Source organism: Myotis myotis, unplaced genomic scaffold (genome assembly GCF_014108235.1).
Source record: "Myotis myotis isolate mMyoMyo1 unplaced genomic scaffold, mMyoMyo1.p scaffold_m19_p_8, whole genome shotgun sequence".
NCBI lineage: Eukaryota > Metazoa > Chordata > Mammalia > Chiroptera > Vespertilionidae > Myotis > Myotis myotis.
The window spans coordinates 32,445,479-32,466,427 of NW_023416390.1; the positions used below are offsets into that span (position 1 = coordinate 32,445,479).

Sequence of the window (20,949 nt, forward strand, 5' to 3'; positions counted from 1 at the left end):
CTCTGACTTGTACAGATTGGTTGAGTTGTACTGAGTGGACTCACGTTCCTGTACTGTGTGGAATGTCAGCTTTGGTGCTGGAGTTGCTTTCACCAGCAGGATTGGTGGCAGCTTTCACACTGCTACAGCCCAGCCACCACCTGCTGGCACACTTGTAAGATCAGTCCCACTTTCAGAGAGGTGTCGGGTGAGGGATGTGAGTGAGAAGCGAACAGACTTCTTAGAAAGGGAGAAGTACGCGTGTCCTAAGTTTCTGTTCCTGTACTAAATGCAGTTGCTCCACTCAGTATAGCAGAAAGACGGGACTCTTAAATTTCAACACTGAAAACTTTACACGAAACTCTGAGGTCTCATCTTTGGGAGTGAGGTTGAAAGCCATCATTACCAGTGGAGTAAGTATACTAGGGTCTTTTAAAAAGGCTTGTTTTTATTAGAAAGAAAACATCAGTGAATACCTTTTGAGCCTTGGAGGTTTTGCAAATATAAAAGAGGTCAATGATGACTAGTAAAAGGGCTGACTCCCCAGGTCCCCTCCCTGCATCCTCACCATCCCCAGCCGCCTTGCTCCCATCAGGCTCCAGTAGTGCTTTGATGAGTAAAGGGGCAGCTGACACTCTGTGATGTCCCAGGTCTGTGTTCCTTGGCGAGCCCAGGGAGGACACGTGGTTGACATCCCACAGCCAGTCTTGAAGGGATGTGATTACTGGGAGTGTGGTACCTGTGGTTCTGATCTGACTTTCAAGCTGAGACCTCTCTTTGAAAAAACCCCCAGGGCTTTTAATTGTTTATTTAATGAGGCCTGATGTTTCCTTTTGTAAATTGTGTCTATTCTGACTTTTAGAGGCACTGGCTAAACCCAAAGCTTTTAAAATGTTGTGATTTGATATAATACAGTCTTATAAAAAAGGTGCAAGAATAGTGCAGTGTTTCAAAAAAGTCCTCTGGTTGCCCTTGCTGGTTTTGAGGATGGGACACGTGAACTTTGTACTGGTGATGTTTTTGTTTTTTGGTTTTGGGTTTTTGTTTTTTTTTATGTTATTGTGGTCAGAGATTTATCCTATTCCTCTAATATACCTCACCTCTGGGCAGTACCCGTAGATAGATAGGCTTTTTGGGTGTTTCCCCAGCTACTGGTCCTTCTGCCTCTGATGTTCCTGACCAACCGTTGGGTGTTTGGAGAAGCTGGCTCTCGCAGTGTGCTGCCCGCAGGCTTATCCCGCTGTATTTTCTCTCTTCTAGCACACACTCACGGGACACAGTGGCAAAGTGCTCTCTGCCAAGTTCCTGCTGGACAATGCGCGTATTGTTTCTGGAAGTCATGACCGGACCCTCAAACTCTGGGATCTGCGCAGCAAAGTCTGTGAGGAAATTCAGTCTCTCTGTTTATATGTGGGATTAGACATTAACTGCGGAGGTGTTTGTTTCTACATCAAAGCCTGCATTTAGTGTGATACAGTTTGAATGCAAGTGAGAATGGTGCTGAGGTGGTGGCAGTTTTCCATGTTTGAAGCTTCATGTGAATGAGGAGTTCTGTTGGCTTGGGGTCTGAGGGAGTGAGGTTATGTGGACAGCCACAGAGGAGCTCTGCTTGATGACTGATGTTCGGCTTTCTTTCAGGCATAAAGACAGTGTTTGCGGGATCCAGCTGCAACGATATTGTCTGCACAGAGCAGTGTGTAATGAGTGGACATTTTGACAAGAAAATTCGTTTCTGGGACATCCGGTATGATACCCAAGAGCTCCCTCGGTGGGGAGGCATGTGAGAGGGTCTGTACGTGGTAGAACTGTGAATATTTGTATATCGGTTGTTTTTTTAAATCCCTGGAAATGCAGAGATAAGCTCCAGTCCACATTTACTTTAACAGTTTGATATTCTTTACCATGAAGTCGACAGTTGTGGTCAACAACCATGGATTTGCACTGTGTACTTACCGGTGCATGATCAGCAGAGATGAACACCTGGGTGGGTGGGTAATTAAATGTAGTAGGCGGGACAGACACACAGGTCTGCCCTGAGTGCTGAGGCATTCAGAGCCAGCCCCTTTGTTCAGCGATGTTAGACTCATCTTGAGAGGAGAGCAGGCTTCTTATTGCAGAAAAGCCCCCGAGAGACATTCTGGGCAGGGGAGACTGATACTGTGTGTTGGGACCAGATGGCCAGGGCCTTTATAGGCCATTTTGTAAAAGACTTGATCTTAGAAGCCATTGGATGTTCAGCAAAGGATTGCTTCCCAGGAGTCTAGTAGATTGTGTGGGTGGCACTTTTAGAGGGAAATCAGCAGAGTTGATGAGGATCTGAACTCCAAGCAGTGGAGGAAGAAGGTGGGCATCCACTTGAGTGAGAATTCTGGCAGGATTTGGTGACAAGTTGAATGTGAAGGTAGGAAGGAGAAAACTAAAGCAGGACAATAAATGACAAGTTTAGGAAGAGGGTGCAGAGAATGTGTTCAGCTAAGGACATTAGTTTGTGGTTTCTAATAGGCATTTGGGAAAACAAAAGCAGAATTTTTGAAAGAGGTTGGAAGTCCTCAGGAGAGGACTTTGGAGGCATGAGAACAGATTACTCAGACACACGTAAAGCAGTAAGAAGATAGCACTTAGGGGTCCGTCTGAGGAGGAGGAACTAGAAAGGGCAAGAGAACCAGAGTCCTGTGGATGGGCCACGGCTAAGGGAGTAACGGGGTCAGGTGGCAGGAGGGGTCCAGTTGGATGAGGCTGGTTTGATAGGAGGTGGTTGGTGATCCGATTGAGTGAAGGGAGGGCAACTGGGGCAGAAGCCCAGTTGTTGAGCAGTTGTGGACAGAATGGGGAGTGAAGAGCCTTGGCTATAGATGAGGCTTTGAAAGGCCTGGGATGATGCTCCTGACTCCTAGATATCACTTCAAGTTTTACTGGTGTAGCGCCTAATTTAAGAGATGAAGACCCCGAGTTCCAAGGCAGTGAAGTGTCTTGCCTCCAGCCACATACTTACCAACACTAAGATAAAACACTCTTACTTAGTTATGGTTTGTGGTAGGAAATCATCTCCTTAATCGCTTGCTAGTACACCAAAATGCCTGCAGAAGGGTCTGCACCTCCTTCACCTGCATCAGCAACAGGGTCCTGCCCAGGATTTCTGTTCACAGGCCTGGCTATGGACGGGCCCAGATGAGAATCTAGAGAGTGAAAGAGAGAGGGCCTTGCAGAGTGTGGTGACTGCCCCGGAGTCCCAGTTTCACATCTAGCATCACCAAGAAGTTGGGGGCCCCTGAGCTGAACTTAGTGTGGCAGGGAGACTGTGAGAAAGCACAGCTTTCTCCATATTTGGATAGGAGCCCTGGTTGGTACATGCTGATCAGAAGCTCCGATTGGCATTTATCGTATGGTTCCAAAAGTGGGCAGGGAAATGAATCCTTACCAGATTTAGAGTTCTAGTTCTCAAAATTATTACCATAGAGTCTGTTGATGGAAAGATAATAAAAGCAACACTGGTTATTTTTATAAGGCTGGAAACACATTCACTGCCTGGAAGAGCTTTGCATTCTGGTTGACTTGCCTTTTCCCCTTCTCTGCTCCATGGCATGCCATCCTGATTCAGATGGGGAAGTCTGACATTTCTGTGGTACATTTTCTCAGACTTTCCATCTCTTTGGTAGGTCAGAGACTATCATCCGAGAGATGGAGCTGTTGGGGAAGATTACTGCCCTGGACTTAAACCCAGAAAGAACTGAACTCCTAAGCTGCTCCCGTGATGACCTGCTAAAAATTATCGATCTCCGAATAAATGCTGTCAGACAGACATTTAGGTAACTAAAGCCACGCTGGTTTGGGGCTCCTGAGGGTTGCATGAAGACCAGAGGCCCCGGTTTGCTCTCAGACCCTGAGTACTCTGAGCTCTCGGGGTGACGGTGCCCTCTTGTTTGTTTCAGTGCTCCTGGGTTCAAGTGTGGCTCTGACTGGACGAGAGTCGTGTTCAGGTTAGTGGTGATTCTCCTTCTGCCCCACCTCACCCCCAAGCTTGGTTCACCGCAAAGGTTAGGCATGGGCATTTTCCCGCTGAGAAAGTGAGCCAGATTTATACAGTGTCTCAGCCAAGCATCCAGGAGTGAACCTGTAGATTCAGTGCTAGAGGTCACTATCATGTCCTTCCTCCCTCCTGTTCCTTCGTGATTGCACCAAAATGAACTGGTTGCCCACTTGGTTCTTGCTGGGCACGGCAGGTTCGCATCTCTCCATGCATTTAGAGAAGAGCTGTTTGAGAGCTTTTAGGCAAGTGTGGGAAAGTCTAGTGAAAAGTTCCAGCATCGCAGAGAAACTTCTCCACAGTTAATGCTTCTCTCTTTCCTCTTCCCTCTTTCCTACTTTCACTGAGCCATGTGACCAGGCAATCTGCCAGACAAAAGAAACCCTTTGCCATTCAGGGGTTGACTTGATCTCCCTGTGTGTGCTGAGCTGGAGTCTGAGGTAGTGAGGGACTGTGGCCTCAAGAAGTAACATAGTGGCACTGTTCTTCATTGGGTGGGTGAGGCCAAGATAACAGGGTGAAATAGCTTTGGTGTAACAGTCGTGAGTGTCAAGTTCTGATTTTTTGGGTATACAGGCCCAGCCCTGTGTTTGTCTCATAAATGAAGACTAAACATTGCTTCTTGCCGGGAGGTCCATGAGGATGCTGGGGGGGCGGGGGGGGGGGGGGTGACACCATTTCCTGTCTTCTGTGTTCTCCAGCCCTGATGGCAGTTATGTGGCAGCAGGCTCCGCGGAGGGCTCTCTCTACGTCTGGAGTGTGCTCTCTGGGAAAGTGGAGAAGGTCCTTTCAAAGCATCATGGGTAAGATGACCCCTGGGAGCCCCTCTGAGGTTGTGAGCAGGTCCTGTGACTTCATCCCAGGAGTCATGCTCTCTTCAGTCATGGACCTGAGTCTGCCCCACGAGGGCAGTGTGCACTCATGTGCTCTGCTGTGAGCTAGGTTAGTGGAGAGAAGCAGCCAGTCCCCCCAGTGCAGCCTGCTGCAATGCTCTGCTGGTATATTTATACAGAATCTTCCGGTTTGAGCAATCAGAATAGTGGCTGTTGGAGAAAAGAGTAGAGAAACATTCTCTTGTCTTCCCCTAGGCTCCTTTTTTTCTTAGCTTTGCTCCATCCACCCAGGCCCAACTGCTAGTTAGAACACAGTCCCAGGGTTCCTCCACAACCACCTCTCTCTGTGCCTCAAAAGCAGTGACAATTTCTACTCCTCCGTCAGTCGTCCTGTCTCTCTCTGCTTCATTCACCCAGAGCTGTTCGCTTAGGGTAGACTTGATTGGGCCTGCTCCTTTCATTCCCAAACTGCTTCCCAAAGCACAGTGCAGGGTTCCTTCTGCATTCTTCTGCTCTTTACTAAGTGCCTGCCTGTGAGCGGGAGCAGCCGGGTGAGTAAAACAGCTGTGGAGAAGGCACAACCCCCAGGAGCGAGGGAGCCTGGTGCCGAGCTCACTGAGGCCTCACAGATGTTCTGACCTCTCCCTTTGAAGCTCGTCCATCAATGCGGTGGCATGGTCCCCCTCCGGCTCCCACATCGTCAGTGTGGACAAGGGAAGCAAAGCTGTGCTGTGGTCAGAATACTGACGGTGTCTCCTCAGGAGAGAGCGGATCCGAAGCCGGAGAAGCACTCAGGCCGCAGCTCTGTCCTGGCAGGTGGCGTGTGGGGTGTAGCTTTGACCTCCAGAGAAGAGCCAGCCAGGCGACTTTCCTTTGAGCAGGACTTCTGAGGATTTGGGCTGCAGTCTCTAATGACCTGGAGGAATGACGCTGCCTCTGCAGCCACTTAGCAGAGGTGGGTCGCTGCCTCCATTCTGTGGGAAACACTACTAGCTCTGACCGTCCATACCTCAGCGGGGCAGGCAGCACAGGCAGTGCCAACAGCACCCCACATGTGTGTGGGGGGTGGGGGGTCCTCCCGCTTATTTCTTCCTTCAGAGTCAGTTCTGGCCAACGCATGTCCTGTCGCCTTGGATCATTTTCCTGGTGAACTTGCTTTAATCATTGGATTAACAGATACCCAAACAGGATTACCCCTGTCCTCAGGTAGCCCACAGGGACTGCCCTGGTTTCCAAGGAGACATGGGACTGCCGCCCTCCCTGCTGGTTCGTATCATTATTCCGAAGCTCTTAGTGTGATCTCCTGATTACGGTTGGCATTTTCTTAGGTCTCCTAAACAAATCTTGGGAAGTAACTGTTCTTCAAAGCTCCTGATTCTACATATCTATTTATTGGTCAAAACATAAACCGCAACTTGGTTACAAAATATTTTTTTGAGAGGAAGTGCAAAAACCTTTTTTTCCAGAGAAGTGTGTGTGTGCTGCAGGAGTAGGTGTCTTCCTAGACCCATCTGTCCCTTCCAAGAAAGTGGGTGCATGCCACGGTCTTTGGGTACAGCTGCTGGGACTCGGGTGTATCTCTGGAGCCAGCAGCTCCAGGTCACTGCCACTGTGCCAAGCCCATGTGCAGTGCCCTCAGTGCTGGAGCACAGGAAGCCCATTCCAGGAGGCGGGAAATGAATATCACCTTCCGTTTCAGGAGCTGTGATTGAGGTCAGGGAAACTGGCCTGGGGCATTTTTTTTTTTAAACATTTCTTTCCCATTTTCCTTGTGTATAAAATTTTGGTTCCTCGAGTGACTGAAACACCAATATTTTTATCACTTTCTAATTTGCACTTTATTTGTTTCCTCCCATACTTGCTCTCTGGACAGATGTTGGTGTGAGTGCTGGAGCCTGGTGAGGGGTGGGGGATGAGGAGTGCCTTTCCTCCTACAGGGCAGAACTCCCCTTCCCTCTTGCCCACCTTCATCTTCTCTTTTCTGTTCAGAGAGCTCGAGTTGAGGGGAGTTGAAATTCACAGGCCAGGGCACATCTTTTATTTATTTAACTGTGTTGCCCAACAGAACTTGATTGTAAATAAAAAAGAAATCTGTTATATACTTTTCAAACTCCATGTCTCTTGGTGGTTCTTTTATTCTCCTTTATCCTGGGCGGGGGGGGGGGGGGGGGGGGGGACTCTTTTATTTATTTTCCTGGCTTTTATTCATTTGTAAGTAATGGAAATACTTTCCTGGTATCTTTTTCTCCTTGTTCATTTAAGTCCAGGTTGTCACTGCCTATAAATATGAACGTCCCAGCTTCCTGTCATTTGCAATTCTTAAACAGGAAAAGGGTGTCTTCAAAACTTGGGGAGTTGTGTTCTGAGAGCCCCATGCACTTCTGTCACCCCTGCAGTTGGCTCCACAGGCAGCAGGACACGCTCCTGGGCCCTGCACGGGAGACTTTGTCCACAGGATTGATCATGAACTCTCCGTGTCTCCAGGCTCCTCTTTGTTGAAGGGGCATGAATTACCTCATTGAGGAGTGACTTTTAAATGGCAGCTCAGATACCTAGCAAGCATCCTTCTGCATTAACAATTAGCATCTCCCTGGAATCCCCCTGTAAGCCAGTTGCATTACAACACTGTTTACCAAGGAGTTGGCCAAACATCTGCTCAGCCCAGCAGCTTGAGTCAAGATAACATCAAGATCTGACGTCTCAGGCAGCACTCTCCAGAAAGCTGAAGAAACCCTTTGCAAGTGGGAGTCTTTTTTTTTTTTTTTTAATGTTTTTACTGATTTCAGAGAGGATGAGTGAGAATCTTCAATTGGTTGCCTTCTGCCCGCCCCCTGTTGGAGATCAAGCCCAAAACCCGGGCATGTGCCTTGGCTGGGAATTGGACCATGACCTCCTGGTTCATGGATCAATGCTCACCCACCAAGCCACACCAATCAGGCAAGGGAGTCATTTTTAAAGGAGACCCAAAGTAAGCATTGCAGTAGCCTTTGATTATCCTATTTTCTTTGAACTTGGAGGGGAGCATTCCTGCTGTCTCTGCTTTTTAAAAAAGTTTCAATTTGAGGTTCATCCACACTGAAGCTTTTCAAGTCACCTGGCCACCAAGATTGAGTTGATGGTGTAGACTCACTGCAGTGGAGTATGGCTTCCATCCAACTCATGGTCTTCACCCTGCCACCTTTGAGGTTATCAGGGACCCTACCTGTGCTACTGGTTTCGTTGGAGGGTGGGAGGTGGGCAAAGGACTCCTGGGTGGTTATAGCTAGTGAGCTCTTTATCAGTGTTGATGCATGCATTAACATGTCAGAAGTTGAGAATTTTAAAACATCTTAACTATTTACTAAGTCGTTGCCCACAATAGTGTAGTAAATCAAATGTGATGTCTTACTAAAGCACAGACTACGCATACTTGCCTTTATCCTAAGAGTCTTTTGTAAAGCCCCTCTGATCTTCACATGATGGCACACGGGACATTTTGTGTGGACATGGGGAAACGGAGGGGCCCAGAGTGGGTGGGTGGGGAAGTTCCAGATCACGGAGTGTGCCAAGGTGCGCAGAGCTGCCTGTGTCTTCACAACTGTGTTCTTAGGGAACTGGACATTTTAAAATGTAGACTTGAAACTCATCACTATGGGGCATCCAGAGAGGAGAGTGGCCATGATAAAGCACCCCATGCAAGACTGCTGGGCTGCAGAAACCAAGTGTTTCTGGTCTGGCCAGTATAGCTCAGTGGTTGAGCATTGACCTATGAACCAGGAGGTCATGGTTCAATTCCGCTCAGGGCACATGCCCAGGTTGCACCTCAATCCCCAGTCAGGTACATGCAAGAGGCAGCCCATGAATGATTCTCATCATTGATGTTTCTCTCCCCTCAAATCAATAAAAATGTATTTTAAAAAATGAAATTATAAATGGTATCTCAAGTGGGCAGAGCCCCTTGAAAAGCATTTAGTCTACACCCCATTCCTTGCTTGGATCTCTTCTACAATAGCCACAAGAAGTTGAATGCTTTCAGGGATGGGGAAATCACTACCACCTTTCTTTGAAAAAGCATGAAGTGTGAGAAAACCAAACCAGCCTCCACTCTACTTCTCTCCGTTGCTCCAAGTTAATCTAATCTCCTCCAGAAGTGACTATTATAATTAGAGCACAGGTGCTTATTTTTCATGGGCACTGAAACCCTTTTGCCACCCTGGGGTCCTACCGCAAGACAGATTTCAAATGTCCATCTTGAGGCAACTTGCCGAGAATGTACATGATGCTCCTGTTCTTCTTGCAGCAGGAGCATGTTGTACAAACAGCCCCAGACTGGAGTCCTGGGTTCTGAGGCTCACTGATTTCAGGTATAAGCAGCCCAACCCATAACAGCCCTCTATTCCCCAGGTCCATTGACTAAGATCATCTTGAAATTAAGGTGGCTTTTAAAAGCTCCCATTCTCTGGCACTTTTCATAAATAGAGTTGCCTCGAACTTCTCAAGCACTCTGCTCAGTAAAACGAAGGCCCTGAAGAACAAGGCTTTCATTCTGTAGCTGATGGTCAGCAGAGTGTACCAGCTTTCCTCATGCATGTGCCCTAATGAACCCCTGGATGATAACCTTGCCCCAAAGCCCGTAAGCTTCTTAGCTGAACATCCCCACCCCCACAAGCCAGAGCTGGGGTTGGTGGCAGGAGAGGAAACACAGGGCATGTTAGCTTCATCTCACAGGACGGCCAACTCCAGAGAAACAAGTATTGCTAGAGCCCATGGTGGCCAGACTTTGAGAATTCACAGTCCAGTAAATTTCCAAAAGAACTGTAGGAGAAGGATAGCAACTTTAAAAATTTTTTATCCTCACCTGAGGCTGTTTATTGATTTGAGAAAGAGAGAGACAATCAGTTGCCTCCCGTACTCACCCTGATCAGGGATCAAACCTGCAACCTAGGTATGTGCCCTGGGCAGAAATCAAACCCAAAACCTTTTGGTGTACTGGACAGTGCTTCATCCAACTGAACCACCTGCCAGGGCAGGTTGGCAACTCTTCTCTACTATTTTAAAGTTCATAAATAATAGGAAATGCAAAACTAATGACAGAGGCAAATCAGTGTTTTCCTGGGTTGTGGGGAGGGGGTGGCAGAGGAGGTTGGTGGAGGAGTTGACTAAAATGGGGGCCAGGGAACTTTGGGGTGATGGAAGTGTTCTGTGTCTCGATCATAGTGGTGAACTCGTCAGACTGTATATTGAAAATGAGTAAATTTTGTTGTATGTCAAGTATACCTCAATAAAGAAGGGGGAAGAAACACAATATTTTAATAACAAAAATTAGAACCTGCCCTGGCCAATGTGCTCAGTGGTTAGAGTGTCGGTCCACACACTGAAGGGTCACGGGTTTGATTCCTGGTCAAGGGCATGTACCTAGGTTGCATGTTTGGGAGGCAAGCAATTGATGTGCAATGTGTCTCTTATCCCTCTCCCTTTTACTCTAAAAATCAATGGAAAAGTATTCTCAGGTGAGGATTAACAGAAAAAAAAAAGTTGATAAGCTTGCAAGGAAGGTTTGCCAGTTTGATTCCACTCGGGGCATATGCCCAGGTTTCAGGTTTGGTTATCAGTCAGGGGTGCACACAGAAGGCAACCGATTGATGTTTCTCTCTCACATTGATATTTCTCTCCCTCTCCCTCTCTCTCAAATCAATAAAAATACATATTTTTTTAAAAGTCATAATTAATATAATCAGTTGGTCAAATAATGTTTTTCTAATTTTACCATTTGTTTTCCACTTATTAGCTGGCATTCCTCTATTTAAAAAGAAGTTTTCTCCCTTAGAAATTAAAAAAAAAAGGTTCCACCCTAACCGGTTTGGCTCAGTGGATGGAGCGTCGGCCTGCGGACTGAAGGGTCCCAGGTTCTATCCCGGTCAGGGGCATGTACCTTGGTTGCAGGCACATCCCCAGTAGGAGGTGTGCAGCAGGCAGCTGATCAATGTCTCTCTCTCATCAATGTTTCTAACCCTCTATCCCTCTCCCTTCCTCTCTGTAAAAAAATCAATAAAATATTTTTAAAAAAAAAAAAAAAGTTCCCCCAAGTTTATTGCCAGCTATTACACTGTTGCAATCCAATGGCTCATTGATTCACTCAAAGAATATTAAGGTCCCTATTCTAAATGCTGGAGATAGGATAAGTAAAAACATTTTTTAAAAGCTCTAAACTCTTGGAACTTATATTCTAATAATGAAGTGTAGGGGGGCAGACAATAAACAAGATTAAGAAAGTAAATTCTCTTGTATGTTAGATGACAATGATTGATATGGAGAGGATAAAAGATTTGGGAAAGGGTATAAAATAGGATGTAAATGAATAGGGTGACATTAAAGTGAAGACCCAAAGGAATGAAGGGCTATCGGTGGGAAGAGTGAGTGTTCCAGAAGAGGGAACAGTGAGTTCAAAGGCCCTGAGGCAGGTTTGAAGAAAAGCAAAGAGGCCAGTGGATGAGCTGAGTGGGTGAGACGGTGAGAAATAATGTCTGACAGCAGGAAAGCCAGGTCCTGCAGGACCTCGCAGAAATTACCACCTTAGGCGGGAAGCCACTGGCATGTTTTGATAGATGCTCACACCCCAAACAAGCTTTCTGCATATACTCCCTTCATTCCCAGACACCAGGTAAAGTCCAGCATGTGAGTAAATGGGTTAGTGGCCATGTCGTGCCATCCATTCGCTCCCTGGGTGTTCTTGGGAGCAGCTGTTCTGGGAACTGGGATCCAAAGGTGGAAATGCAGCGGCTTGAGTGCTTGCCCTGGTAAAGCCTAGAGCAAGTGTCACGTGCACTGTGCCTCTAACCTAGTCCTGGAGGATGGGGAAGGCTCCCCTGAGGAAGGGCTCTTGAGCTGGAATCTGAAGAGGGACTGAGTCAGGGAGGTGAAGAGAGGAGAGAATTGTTCCGGCACAGAAAACAGTAGGACTGGGGTTCAGGACCATGCAGAGAGGTGGGAGAGTTTTAAAGATGTGTGCCTGTGTCCTGAGAGCAATGGGACATGGTAAGCAGGGGGGTGCAGAGCAGGGCTTGGAAGGGCCTGGAGGGTGGAGGTAGATGGTGCAGTCAGACACCGCAGGGAAGCAAGGTGGCTGCTGTGGACTCTGGGGGAGGCTCTGGGCCTGGAGAGCTGTGGACAGATTCCAGAGACACTGGGGACTCAGGAACTAGTCCATAGGACAACAGGCTGGAAGAGAGGGACCTGTCTAGTTTGGCTTGCCTAGCACAGGGGTTCATCTTGAGGTTGACATTTCTCCTTGACCTTTTTGTTTATATCCCTGCCCCCAAGGTTGTGTTAGCTGCCTACTGAGTTTAATCAAGTATGTTGAGCACTTGAAAATCCCCTGTCCTTTGCAGGGATAATCAGTCTATTTCCAGATCCCAAAGAGGGTTAGGATAAAAAGCCGCTTTCTTTGAGCCACTGTGCCTCCCTCCAGGCGCTCCCCACTCAAGTGGGGGGCGGGGGGGCCTCCTGCATCTGAGCCCCTCTGGACAGAGACCCTGGCCTAATGCCTAGAACTGCTGAAACGGCCAGTTCACCCATCTGGACACTAATCCAATTTTCACCCTGATCCTTACATGGGATTTGGCTTTGAGACACTGAGACCTGGGTGCTGGGCCCCACTCCAGATCCCCTACAAATTCCCCATACACATCAGCCAGGGGCCTCTCTGGGGTCATCTGGTTAGACAGCGAGGGCTGCCTGCCATCCCGAGGGCACAGAGACCTCCTCCCCTGGGCCCAGCCATTGGTTGCACAAGGTATGTGACTGCCCTTGCACAAGCCTTCTCAGACATTTGGGGCAGGCACAGGGAAGAGCCAGGGCCAGGATGACAGGAGTCAGGTTTTCATGGAGTCAGCCTGTCCCCATTTCGCCTGTTCCGTGTAGCTTCCATGGACTTGGCTTGTTGGGGAGACTTGGAAGGCAGTGAGCTCCAGAAGCTAAGACGGCCTCTTCATGGTGCAGCTGGGCAGGAGGGAGGAGGAACAGGAAAGCAGCACCGGCTACAAACGGCTGCACAGAACTTTTGGGGGGATTCAGTGCATTTGAAAAGGGTATTTGTGAAGGGGCTCTGTTGTGCTTTTCCGGAAACTTTTCTATTTTAATTGCCATAAGACAGAAAACCTTAGGACAGAAAACCTTCTCATTGGAAGCCAGCTAGACTTCCTGGAGAGGTCTACTAAGGTCTGCTGGCCCTAGCCAGTTTTGCTCAATGACTAAAGGGTCCTGGGATTGATTCCAGTCAAGGACACATGCCCAGGTTTCAAGCTCCATCCTAGTGTGGGGTGTGCAAGGGGCAGCCGATCAATGATTCTCTCTCATCATTGATGTTTCTATCTCTCTCTCCTTTCCTCTCTGAAATCAATAAAAATATTTTTTTTTAAAAAAGAAACGTTTGAGGCTTAGCAATAAAAATAAAAACACAGCTTTAAAAAGTAGCACACTGCCAGGCAACACAAATTAGACAAAGACCCTATTTATAAATCAAACATGGAGATTGAGGCAGTAGCAGGAAATGTCTGATGGATGTACAGCATCTCACAAGTAGGTTTTCTACCCAGAATGCTCTTGACTTTATATTCAGGATTGATTTTACCTTTCTCCAGCCCTCTAATACCCAACGTACATCCCAAGGTGGAAGAAGCTGCCAGAGACAGATAATATGGCTGCCAACGTCAAGACCAGTAAGTCTACACCACACCATGTTATCTTCAAGAAGATCTCCCGGGACAAATCGGTAAGTGACACAGAAGTGAGTGGCTTGTGAAAATGTTTGTTTGTTTGCTTATTTGTTTTTTAAAGGAGCCTTTTCAAGAATAGATATGATCTGCCGAAACCGGTTTGGCTCAGTGGATAGAGCGTCGGCCTGCGGACTGAGGGGTCCCAGGTTCGATTCTGGTCAAGGGCATGTACCTGGGTTGCGGGCATATCCCCACTAGGAGATGTGCAGGAGGCAGCTGATCGATGTTTCTCTCTCATCGATGTTTCTAACTCTCTATATCTCTCCCTTCCTCTCTGTAAAAAATCAATAAAATATATTAAAAAAAAAAAGAATAGATATGATGAACATCAAGACCCTGTGAGGCCAAAGGAAGCTCTGTCTATTTTCTATCTCTGCCTGAGATGGACGATAAGTGAGATATAAGTGAATAAGTGAATTGCAGAAACTCAACTTCTCTTCAGTTGCAGCAAGACTTTAGTCCTGAGACCCTTAATTTTTTTCTAATCACTCATTCTCCAGCCAACCTCCAGTTTTACTTCTTTTCCTAACCCAACCCCCAATTTTATTTCTCTTCGTAGCCAGCCTTGATCCCATGACTTACCATTTCAAACACTGTTTTGCCAATCACTGTATTTGGCCTTTTGTCTATCACCTGCCCAGGGAAAGCCCTAATGCTGCTTTGACACAACTCTCTATTCCTGTGTACCTGCAATGCTCTCAACCTCGCTGGGCCTTCAGGGCTACGGGGTAAGGGAACATGACGGGCCACTCCCTTTCCACCATGCTGCCCTGTGGCTGCGTAGCCACCAATATCCCGGCAAACAGCATACTAGACACAGTTAACGCCACTGTTGGCTCCCTCAGAGGCACATTAGCTGGTCTAGTTGTGCCTATGAACCTCCTGGCAGGGGAGACCGGGGAAGGTCCACCCCAAAGCCTCTGTGGATGGGGTCTCCTTGCTCCATTCAATGGCTTCTTAGGGGCTAACGATCTCACTCAGCACCATCAATTTTAAATTTTCTAATAGCTGCATTGAAAAAGTAAGAAGAAACAGGTGGAATTCATTGTAATATTAAATTTAATTAACCCAATATATCAACAAACTGTCATTTTAGCATGTAAATGACATAAATATTATTGAAAACATATGACATGCACTTTCTGGTGTGCAGTCTACATTTATAGCACACGTCCATTTGGAATGGCTGTATTATACCTATAAGTCATCACCTGTAAATAGTACCTACCGTATTGGACAGTGTAGCTCTAGGTCCTTCTTCCAGTTGACTTCTGAAGCCTATACGGGGCCATCCAAAAAACTCTCTGATCTTTACGGTATTACAGGAGGGAATCGGGCTTTGCACAGTCTCTCTCTACCCTCCTCTCCTTGCTGAGGAACTCCATCATTTTCATCAAGGGCTCTGATTCTTTGGGGTGATACGTTGGGTGCTCCTCAACCTTTCACTCTTCAAACTCTTTTCCAACTTGTGTCTTTCCAGCATGCTTTATCTTGGCTTCTGGCAGAAGTAGAGAGAAACCACTCCTGCTGGGCCATATCATTTATCTATTCTTTTGTTCCTCACACCTAAATATGCATCCTTTGAACCAAGACATTTCGAATTTTTTGTAAATGTAAAAAATAATTCGCCAATTAATGTCTCACAGATTAGGATCACTCCAACTGCAACCCCTGTATGGGTCCCAGCATGGAGTGCCAGGGCTCAGGGTCACTTCTCTGTGATTCTGTCCACTCGGCCCTCTTTCGTCATCTTCACCCTCCAGCTGGTGGCTGCCCCAGGTCTATGTGTCTCTCCCTCCCTTTCTTCCAAGAAAAGGAAGAGGCTGTTGCTTCCTGGGGTCTCTTTTTAAGAGTGAGGAAATAGGCCCTGGGCCTGTGTGGCTCAGTTGGTTGGGCATGGTCCCCTGCACCCAGAGGTTGCTGGTTCCATTCCAGGTCAGGGCATGGGATGCAGGCTTGATCCCCAGTAAGGGACATGCAGGAGGCAGCCAATTGATGTTATGTTCTCATATCATGTTTCTCTCTCTCTCTCTTAAAAATCAATGAACTATTCTTTAGAAAAAGAAGAAAAAAGTGAGGCAATATTTTCCCAGCAGAATTCTGTCCTATATCGTTGGTCAAAACTGGGCCACATTCCCTCCCTAAGCCAATCCTGAGCCGTAGGAATTGGATGATCATAATTGGATCCAGCCAGTCAAAAATCATCCTCTGGGGCTGGTCTCCTCTTAGCACAGGACCACATTGGGGATGGTGGACCCTGCCATAGTTGGTGACTTTCATCCAGGAAGAAGGAGCATGTGGCTATTGGATAGGCAAGCAGCAGGTTGGCTACAGTCCCACATTCAGTTCCACTTCTCTACCTGTCCCTGTCCTTTCCCTTCCCCTTCTATTCCCACGGAAGAGGTGCCTTTGCTCCCATCTGAGGTTCACATCTCTCATACCCTGAGTCTCATGGTCCACCACCTCCTTAGAGTCCTCCATCATCAGCCTCCCTCCTGGGCTATATCTGCAGCCTCTCCTTCTCTACCAGGGCTTTGCCTGAGCAGCAAAACAAGTATTGACCGTATGCACCTTAAAAACACCACCCACTCCCCTTGACGCTTGTTCCCTTTCTAGCTCGCTGACCTTCACAGCCAAAGCATGAAAATGGAGATAACTCCCACTCCTGTCACCAGCCCTCTCCCCTCCCACTCACTCTTCAGTCCTCCCCTTCCTGACTATCTCAGCTGCCTAACTGGCCCTCTTTCCAAACCTGCCAGTTCATTCTCCATTTTGCTGTTGACGTGATCACAATCTGTATTCTCCTCTGTAAAATGGGGTTAATTCCCATCTCAGAGAGTTGTTGTGAGGATTAAATGAAATAATGTAGCCACAAGGCTTAGCTTGGTGCCTGGTACAAGATAAACACTCTAAATGCTATTTAATTGCAGATTTTTCATCCAGCTACGAATGCTTCACTATCTTCCTTCCTAGATTCTTTAGGGTCAGTTCCCCTAAGACCCTTTCTGGCATCAGTCTGCATCCCCATTCGGTGACCATTCACCTGCAGATGAAAGCATCCTTTTGCCTGTGGGCTTCGTACACACAATTGTTTTGCCCAAAAAGCATCCCCCACCACCCAACCTCTCATCCCCCATCTGGTCACCTGCCCATGCTATTCTCAGGTGCTTTAACATCAATCACACAAATAACCTAAGACTTGGGAATTCGCTCCAGGACATCTGATGGGAGAGGGTAGATCTAGGAGATGATTTAAAGTCAACAAAAATGATTTAGGAGTTTATGGAAATAAAAATATGAATTTAAGAGGCTTAGGGAAGAAGGGGGTTAGCCATTCACTGGTGCACTTAGCAAATGTTGATTGAATTCCTGTTACGTAGCAGGTACTGTTGTAGGTACTGTGATGGCTGAAGGACAGAATTCTTGCCATCGAGGCACTCAGTACCTCAAGTTAAAGTGGTGACTGGTGGTGAACCAACCTGTGCTCTCCCACAGGGGGTGATGGTAAAGAGACCTTTGCTGCCAGGGGCGTGGAGGTGGACAGGATGAGGGCTGAGGCAATGATCCTCTCCCTTGCACCCAGCTCCACCCTCCCCTATCCCTCAGAGCACAGGTTCAGGTTTACCTGTAAGGAAGCTCACCTGGTAGGATTTCAGAGCCTTCTCCGAATTCCCAGCTCTTTGCTCAGAATTTCTTTTAACAAGGAGGAGAATCTTTTCGCTCACAGCTAGACATTAAAGGATTAACATGCAAATGTGTGGGAGAAGCCTCATTTGCATAGATGTAATTTTCTACTAAAGTATTATCAGTTAATTCAACCAGTTGAACTGGTCGATATCAGACCTGGGCTTGATGGGTAAAGGTCGAGAGAACAGCGTGCACCCAAACGGGTGGGAAGGATTCCTCGGAGCAGATTTATGAGGCGGAGGCAAGTCCATCAGTCCATCATTTCTGTCCACGGCCACACAGGGGGAGAGTGGGCTGAGAACCCAAGTGGCTCCTCTTCTCAAAACTCATTAAAAGGTTTGGTTCTTGCTGATTATTAAGATGAATGCCTTAGGTTACTGTACTTTGGCCATTTAGAATCCATACCTGTTCTTCCCACAGGTGACCATCTACCTGGGGAAGAGGGACTATATAGACCATGTTGACCAAGTAGAGCCTGTGGGTAAGTTGAGTTTAGAGTAAAATTTCCATGCTGATGTTCCTTTAAGTTATCAGACAACTACTTGTTTTGTATTTATAAAAATCAGCTTGCTAATAATCTAACCAAAGAAATGCAGATTAAAGCATCAGTGAGGTGCCACTGCCTGATTGGAAATAATTTTAAAGAACATGGAGGAGGAGGAAACCAAGATGGCGGCATAGGTAAACACTGGAAATTGCTGCCTCCCACAACAACTTCAAAAATACAACGAAAAGACAAAACAGACATCATCCAGAACTACAGGAAGGCTGGCTGAGTGGAAATTCTACAACTAGAAGGAAGGAGAAAAGCACACTGAGACTCAGAGGAGCTGCGGAAGTAAAGTGCAGAGGCTGGTACCTGAGGACGCGGCTTTCTTTTTGAATCAGGAGGGAATCACAAGCTCCTGACTGCTCTGAACTCCAGTTCCGGGAAGTCTATGGGGACCCAGGACTCATACGGGGAGAAACTGGACTGTCTGGCAGTGGGCAGAACTCAGAACTTGAGGGCGGCTTTCCCTCAGAGGTGCTTGCAGCGATTACCGGGACACTGAGACACGAGGCCCCTTAGGGCAGGGCTGAGGATCAGCCATAGCTGCTTGCTCCACCCTGTTGATTCCCTGAAACCCACCCCACCCAGGCTGTGGCAGAGCCTTTTGCATATGAAAGGCCTGGCCCTTTGCAATCTGAAAATTACCTAATGGATTGCAACTGGGCCAGACAGACCCAGAACTTCCAAGAGAAGGCCTGGGGCCCCACGGCAGCTTGCATTGCTTCACAGCTGGGCCTCATCTGGGCACTTCCAAACCCCCCCAAAAAAGAAGGGGAATCTGCAGATCTCTTCGTAGCTCCTGCTGGGTAGCCTCAGGCAGAGGCTAAATTAGTGCCTCCTTAGATCCAAGAGCTAGTGTGCCCAGTGGTCAGAGTGGGACCATCCAGATTGCAACTCCTCAGATCCATAAGGGTCACACTCAGGGGGCAGACTCAGTGAGCACCAAAGCCCCACTGAAGCAAGTCTTGCCCCATAAGGGTGTCTTCAGCACAGAAGTTGTCCCACTGCAGACACAGCTGATTCTCACAGCCAATTGGCCTGGAGGTCAATTCCTCCCAGCGATACCTACAACAATTAAGGCTTAACTACAACAAGACTGTGCACAAAGCCCACAAGGGGGTGCACCAAGAGTGTCCACCTCAGCTAATTGGGGAGACTGAGCCACTGGGCCCTATAGGACATCTAGCACAGAAAGCCACTCTATCAACACAGGGAAGCAGCCAAAATGCGGAGACAAAGAAACAGGACACAAATGACAGAAATGGAGGAAAGCAAACTATTGGATATAGAGTTCAAAACCCACACTTTTAAGGTTTTTCAAGAACTTTCTAGAAACCACCAACAAATTTAGTAAGACCCTCAAAAAGACGAGTGAGACCGCTGATAAATGTAGTGAGATCCTCAAGAAATCTTGAGTGAGGGCCGAGGGCGGGGTGGGAACCGGGTGATGGGGGGGAAAAAGAGAAACAACTGTAATAATCTGAACAATAAAGATTTAATTATTTTTAAAAAATAAAATAAATAAATAAAAAGATTATGGAGGAGACAAAAGACTCATCTCTAGACTATACAAAGAACACTCAAAACTCAACAGTAAAAGGAAAATAAAATCTAATTAGAAAATAGATAAAAGACATGAGGCATTTCACCAAAGAAGACATGGATATCAAATTAGCACATGGGAAAATGTTTGACATCATTAGTCAATAGAAAAATGCCAATTGAAACCACAATGAAATATCATTATATGCCTGTCAGAATGGCTACAATTAAAAATACTGACACCACCAAATGTTGGTGAGGATGCAGAGACACTGGTTCATTCATGCATGGCTGGTGGGAATGCAAAATGGAAGTCACTCTAGAAAATAGCTTGGCAGTTTCTTAAGAAATTAAACATACACTCACCGATGACCCAGCAATTGTATCCCTGGGCATTGATTTTCCCCAGAGAAGTGAAAACTATGTCCACGCCGAGACCTGTACACATTTGTTCACAGCAGCTTTGTCCGTAATAGCCCCAAACTGGAAAGAACCAAATGTTTCTCCATGGATGAAGACGGTTAAGCAATCTGTGGCGTATCCTAGCATGAGATTCTGCTCAGCGATAAAAAAATAAGGAATGGCCCTAGCCAGTTTGGCTCAGTGGATAGATCGTTGGCCTGCGGACTGAAGGGTCCCAGGTTCGATTCTGGTCAAGGGCATGTACCTTGGTTGCGGGCACATCCCCAGTGGGGAGTGTGCAGGAGGCAGCTGATCGATGTTTCTCTCTCATTGATGTTTCTAACTCTCTATCCCTCTCCCTTCCTCTCTGTAAAAAAATCAATAAAATATATGTTTAAAGGAAAGAAGGAATGGCTGACTCATACAACCGCTTAAGGATCTCCAGGGTGTTATGCTGAGTAGAAAAAGCCAGTCTCAAAAGGCCATGTACTGTAGATTCCATTTATATAGCATTCTGGAGATGAGAAAAATTATAGAAATGGGAAACTGACCAGCAGTTACCAGGGGCTAGAGGGGTAGGGGTGTGGCTCTAAAGCAGCAGTTCTCAACCTGTGGGTCGCGACCCCTTTGGCGGTCAAAAGACCCTTTCACAGGGGTCGTCTAAGACCATCCTGCATATCAGATATTTACATTATGATTCATAACAGTAGCAACATTACAGTAATGAAGTAGCAACGAAAATAATTTTATGGTTGGGTCACAGCATGAGGAACTGTATTTAAAAAGCCAGAAGGTTGAGAACCACTGCTGTAAAGGAAGCACCTGAGGAAGAGCCTGGCGCGAGGGAGCAGTGCTGTCCCCAGGCTGGAGTGGTGGACACACAGCTCTGCACGGGTGATGAAATGACAGAACTGTGCACACATTGTACCCATGTCAGCTTCTTGGTGGTGATATTATGCTATAATTATCTAAGATGTAACCACTGGGAGAAACTGGATGGCGGATGCACAGGGACTTCTCTGAACTATCTTTGCTACTTTCTGTGATTCTATAATTATTTTAACTCAAATAGTTATTGAAAGAGAAAAAAGGAGTGTACAAAACAGGCATTTTTAGGCACTGAGGATGAGCCGTCTCTCAGCAAAACGTCTCTGGAAGGTGGTTTGGCAGTGTGTTATC

At 47.0% G+C, this 20,949-nt stretch overlaps 1 protein-coding gene and 1 non-coding gene across 10 annotated transcripts in view; both read left to right on the forward strand.

The window, feature by feature from the left end:
• Positions 1-20,949, forward strand: part of ATG16L1 (autophagy related 16 like 1) — a 65,936-nt gene that overhangs the window by 26,359 nt on the left and 18,628 nt on the right. For 3 of the 9 annotated variants that reach the window (XM_036318872.1, XM_036318873.1, XM_036318874.1), the window contains 6 exons: positions 1,240-1,360; positions 1,618-1,723; positions 3,636-3,785; positions 3,909-3,956; positions 4,705-4,806; positions 5,490-6,946. In XM_036318872.1, the coding sequence (XP_036174765.1) occupies positions 1,240-1,360; positions 1,618-1,723; positions 3,636-3,785; positions 3,909-3,956; positions 4,705-4,806; positions 5,490-5,583 (621 nt within the window). In that variant the 3' untranslated portion in view covers positions 5,584-6,946. The other 6 variants (XM_036318875.1, XM_036318877.1, XR_004969184.1 and 3 more) reach the window with 5 other exon arrangements.
• Positions 491-751, forward strand: LOC118662340. Its single transcript, XR_004969721.1, has one exon.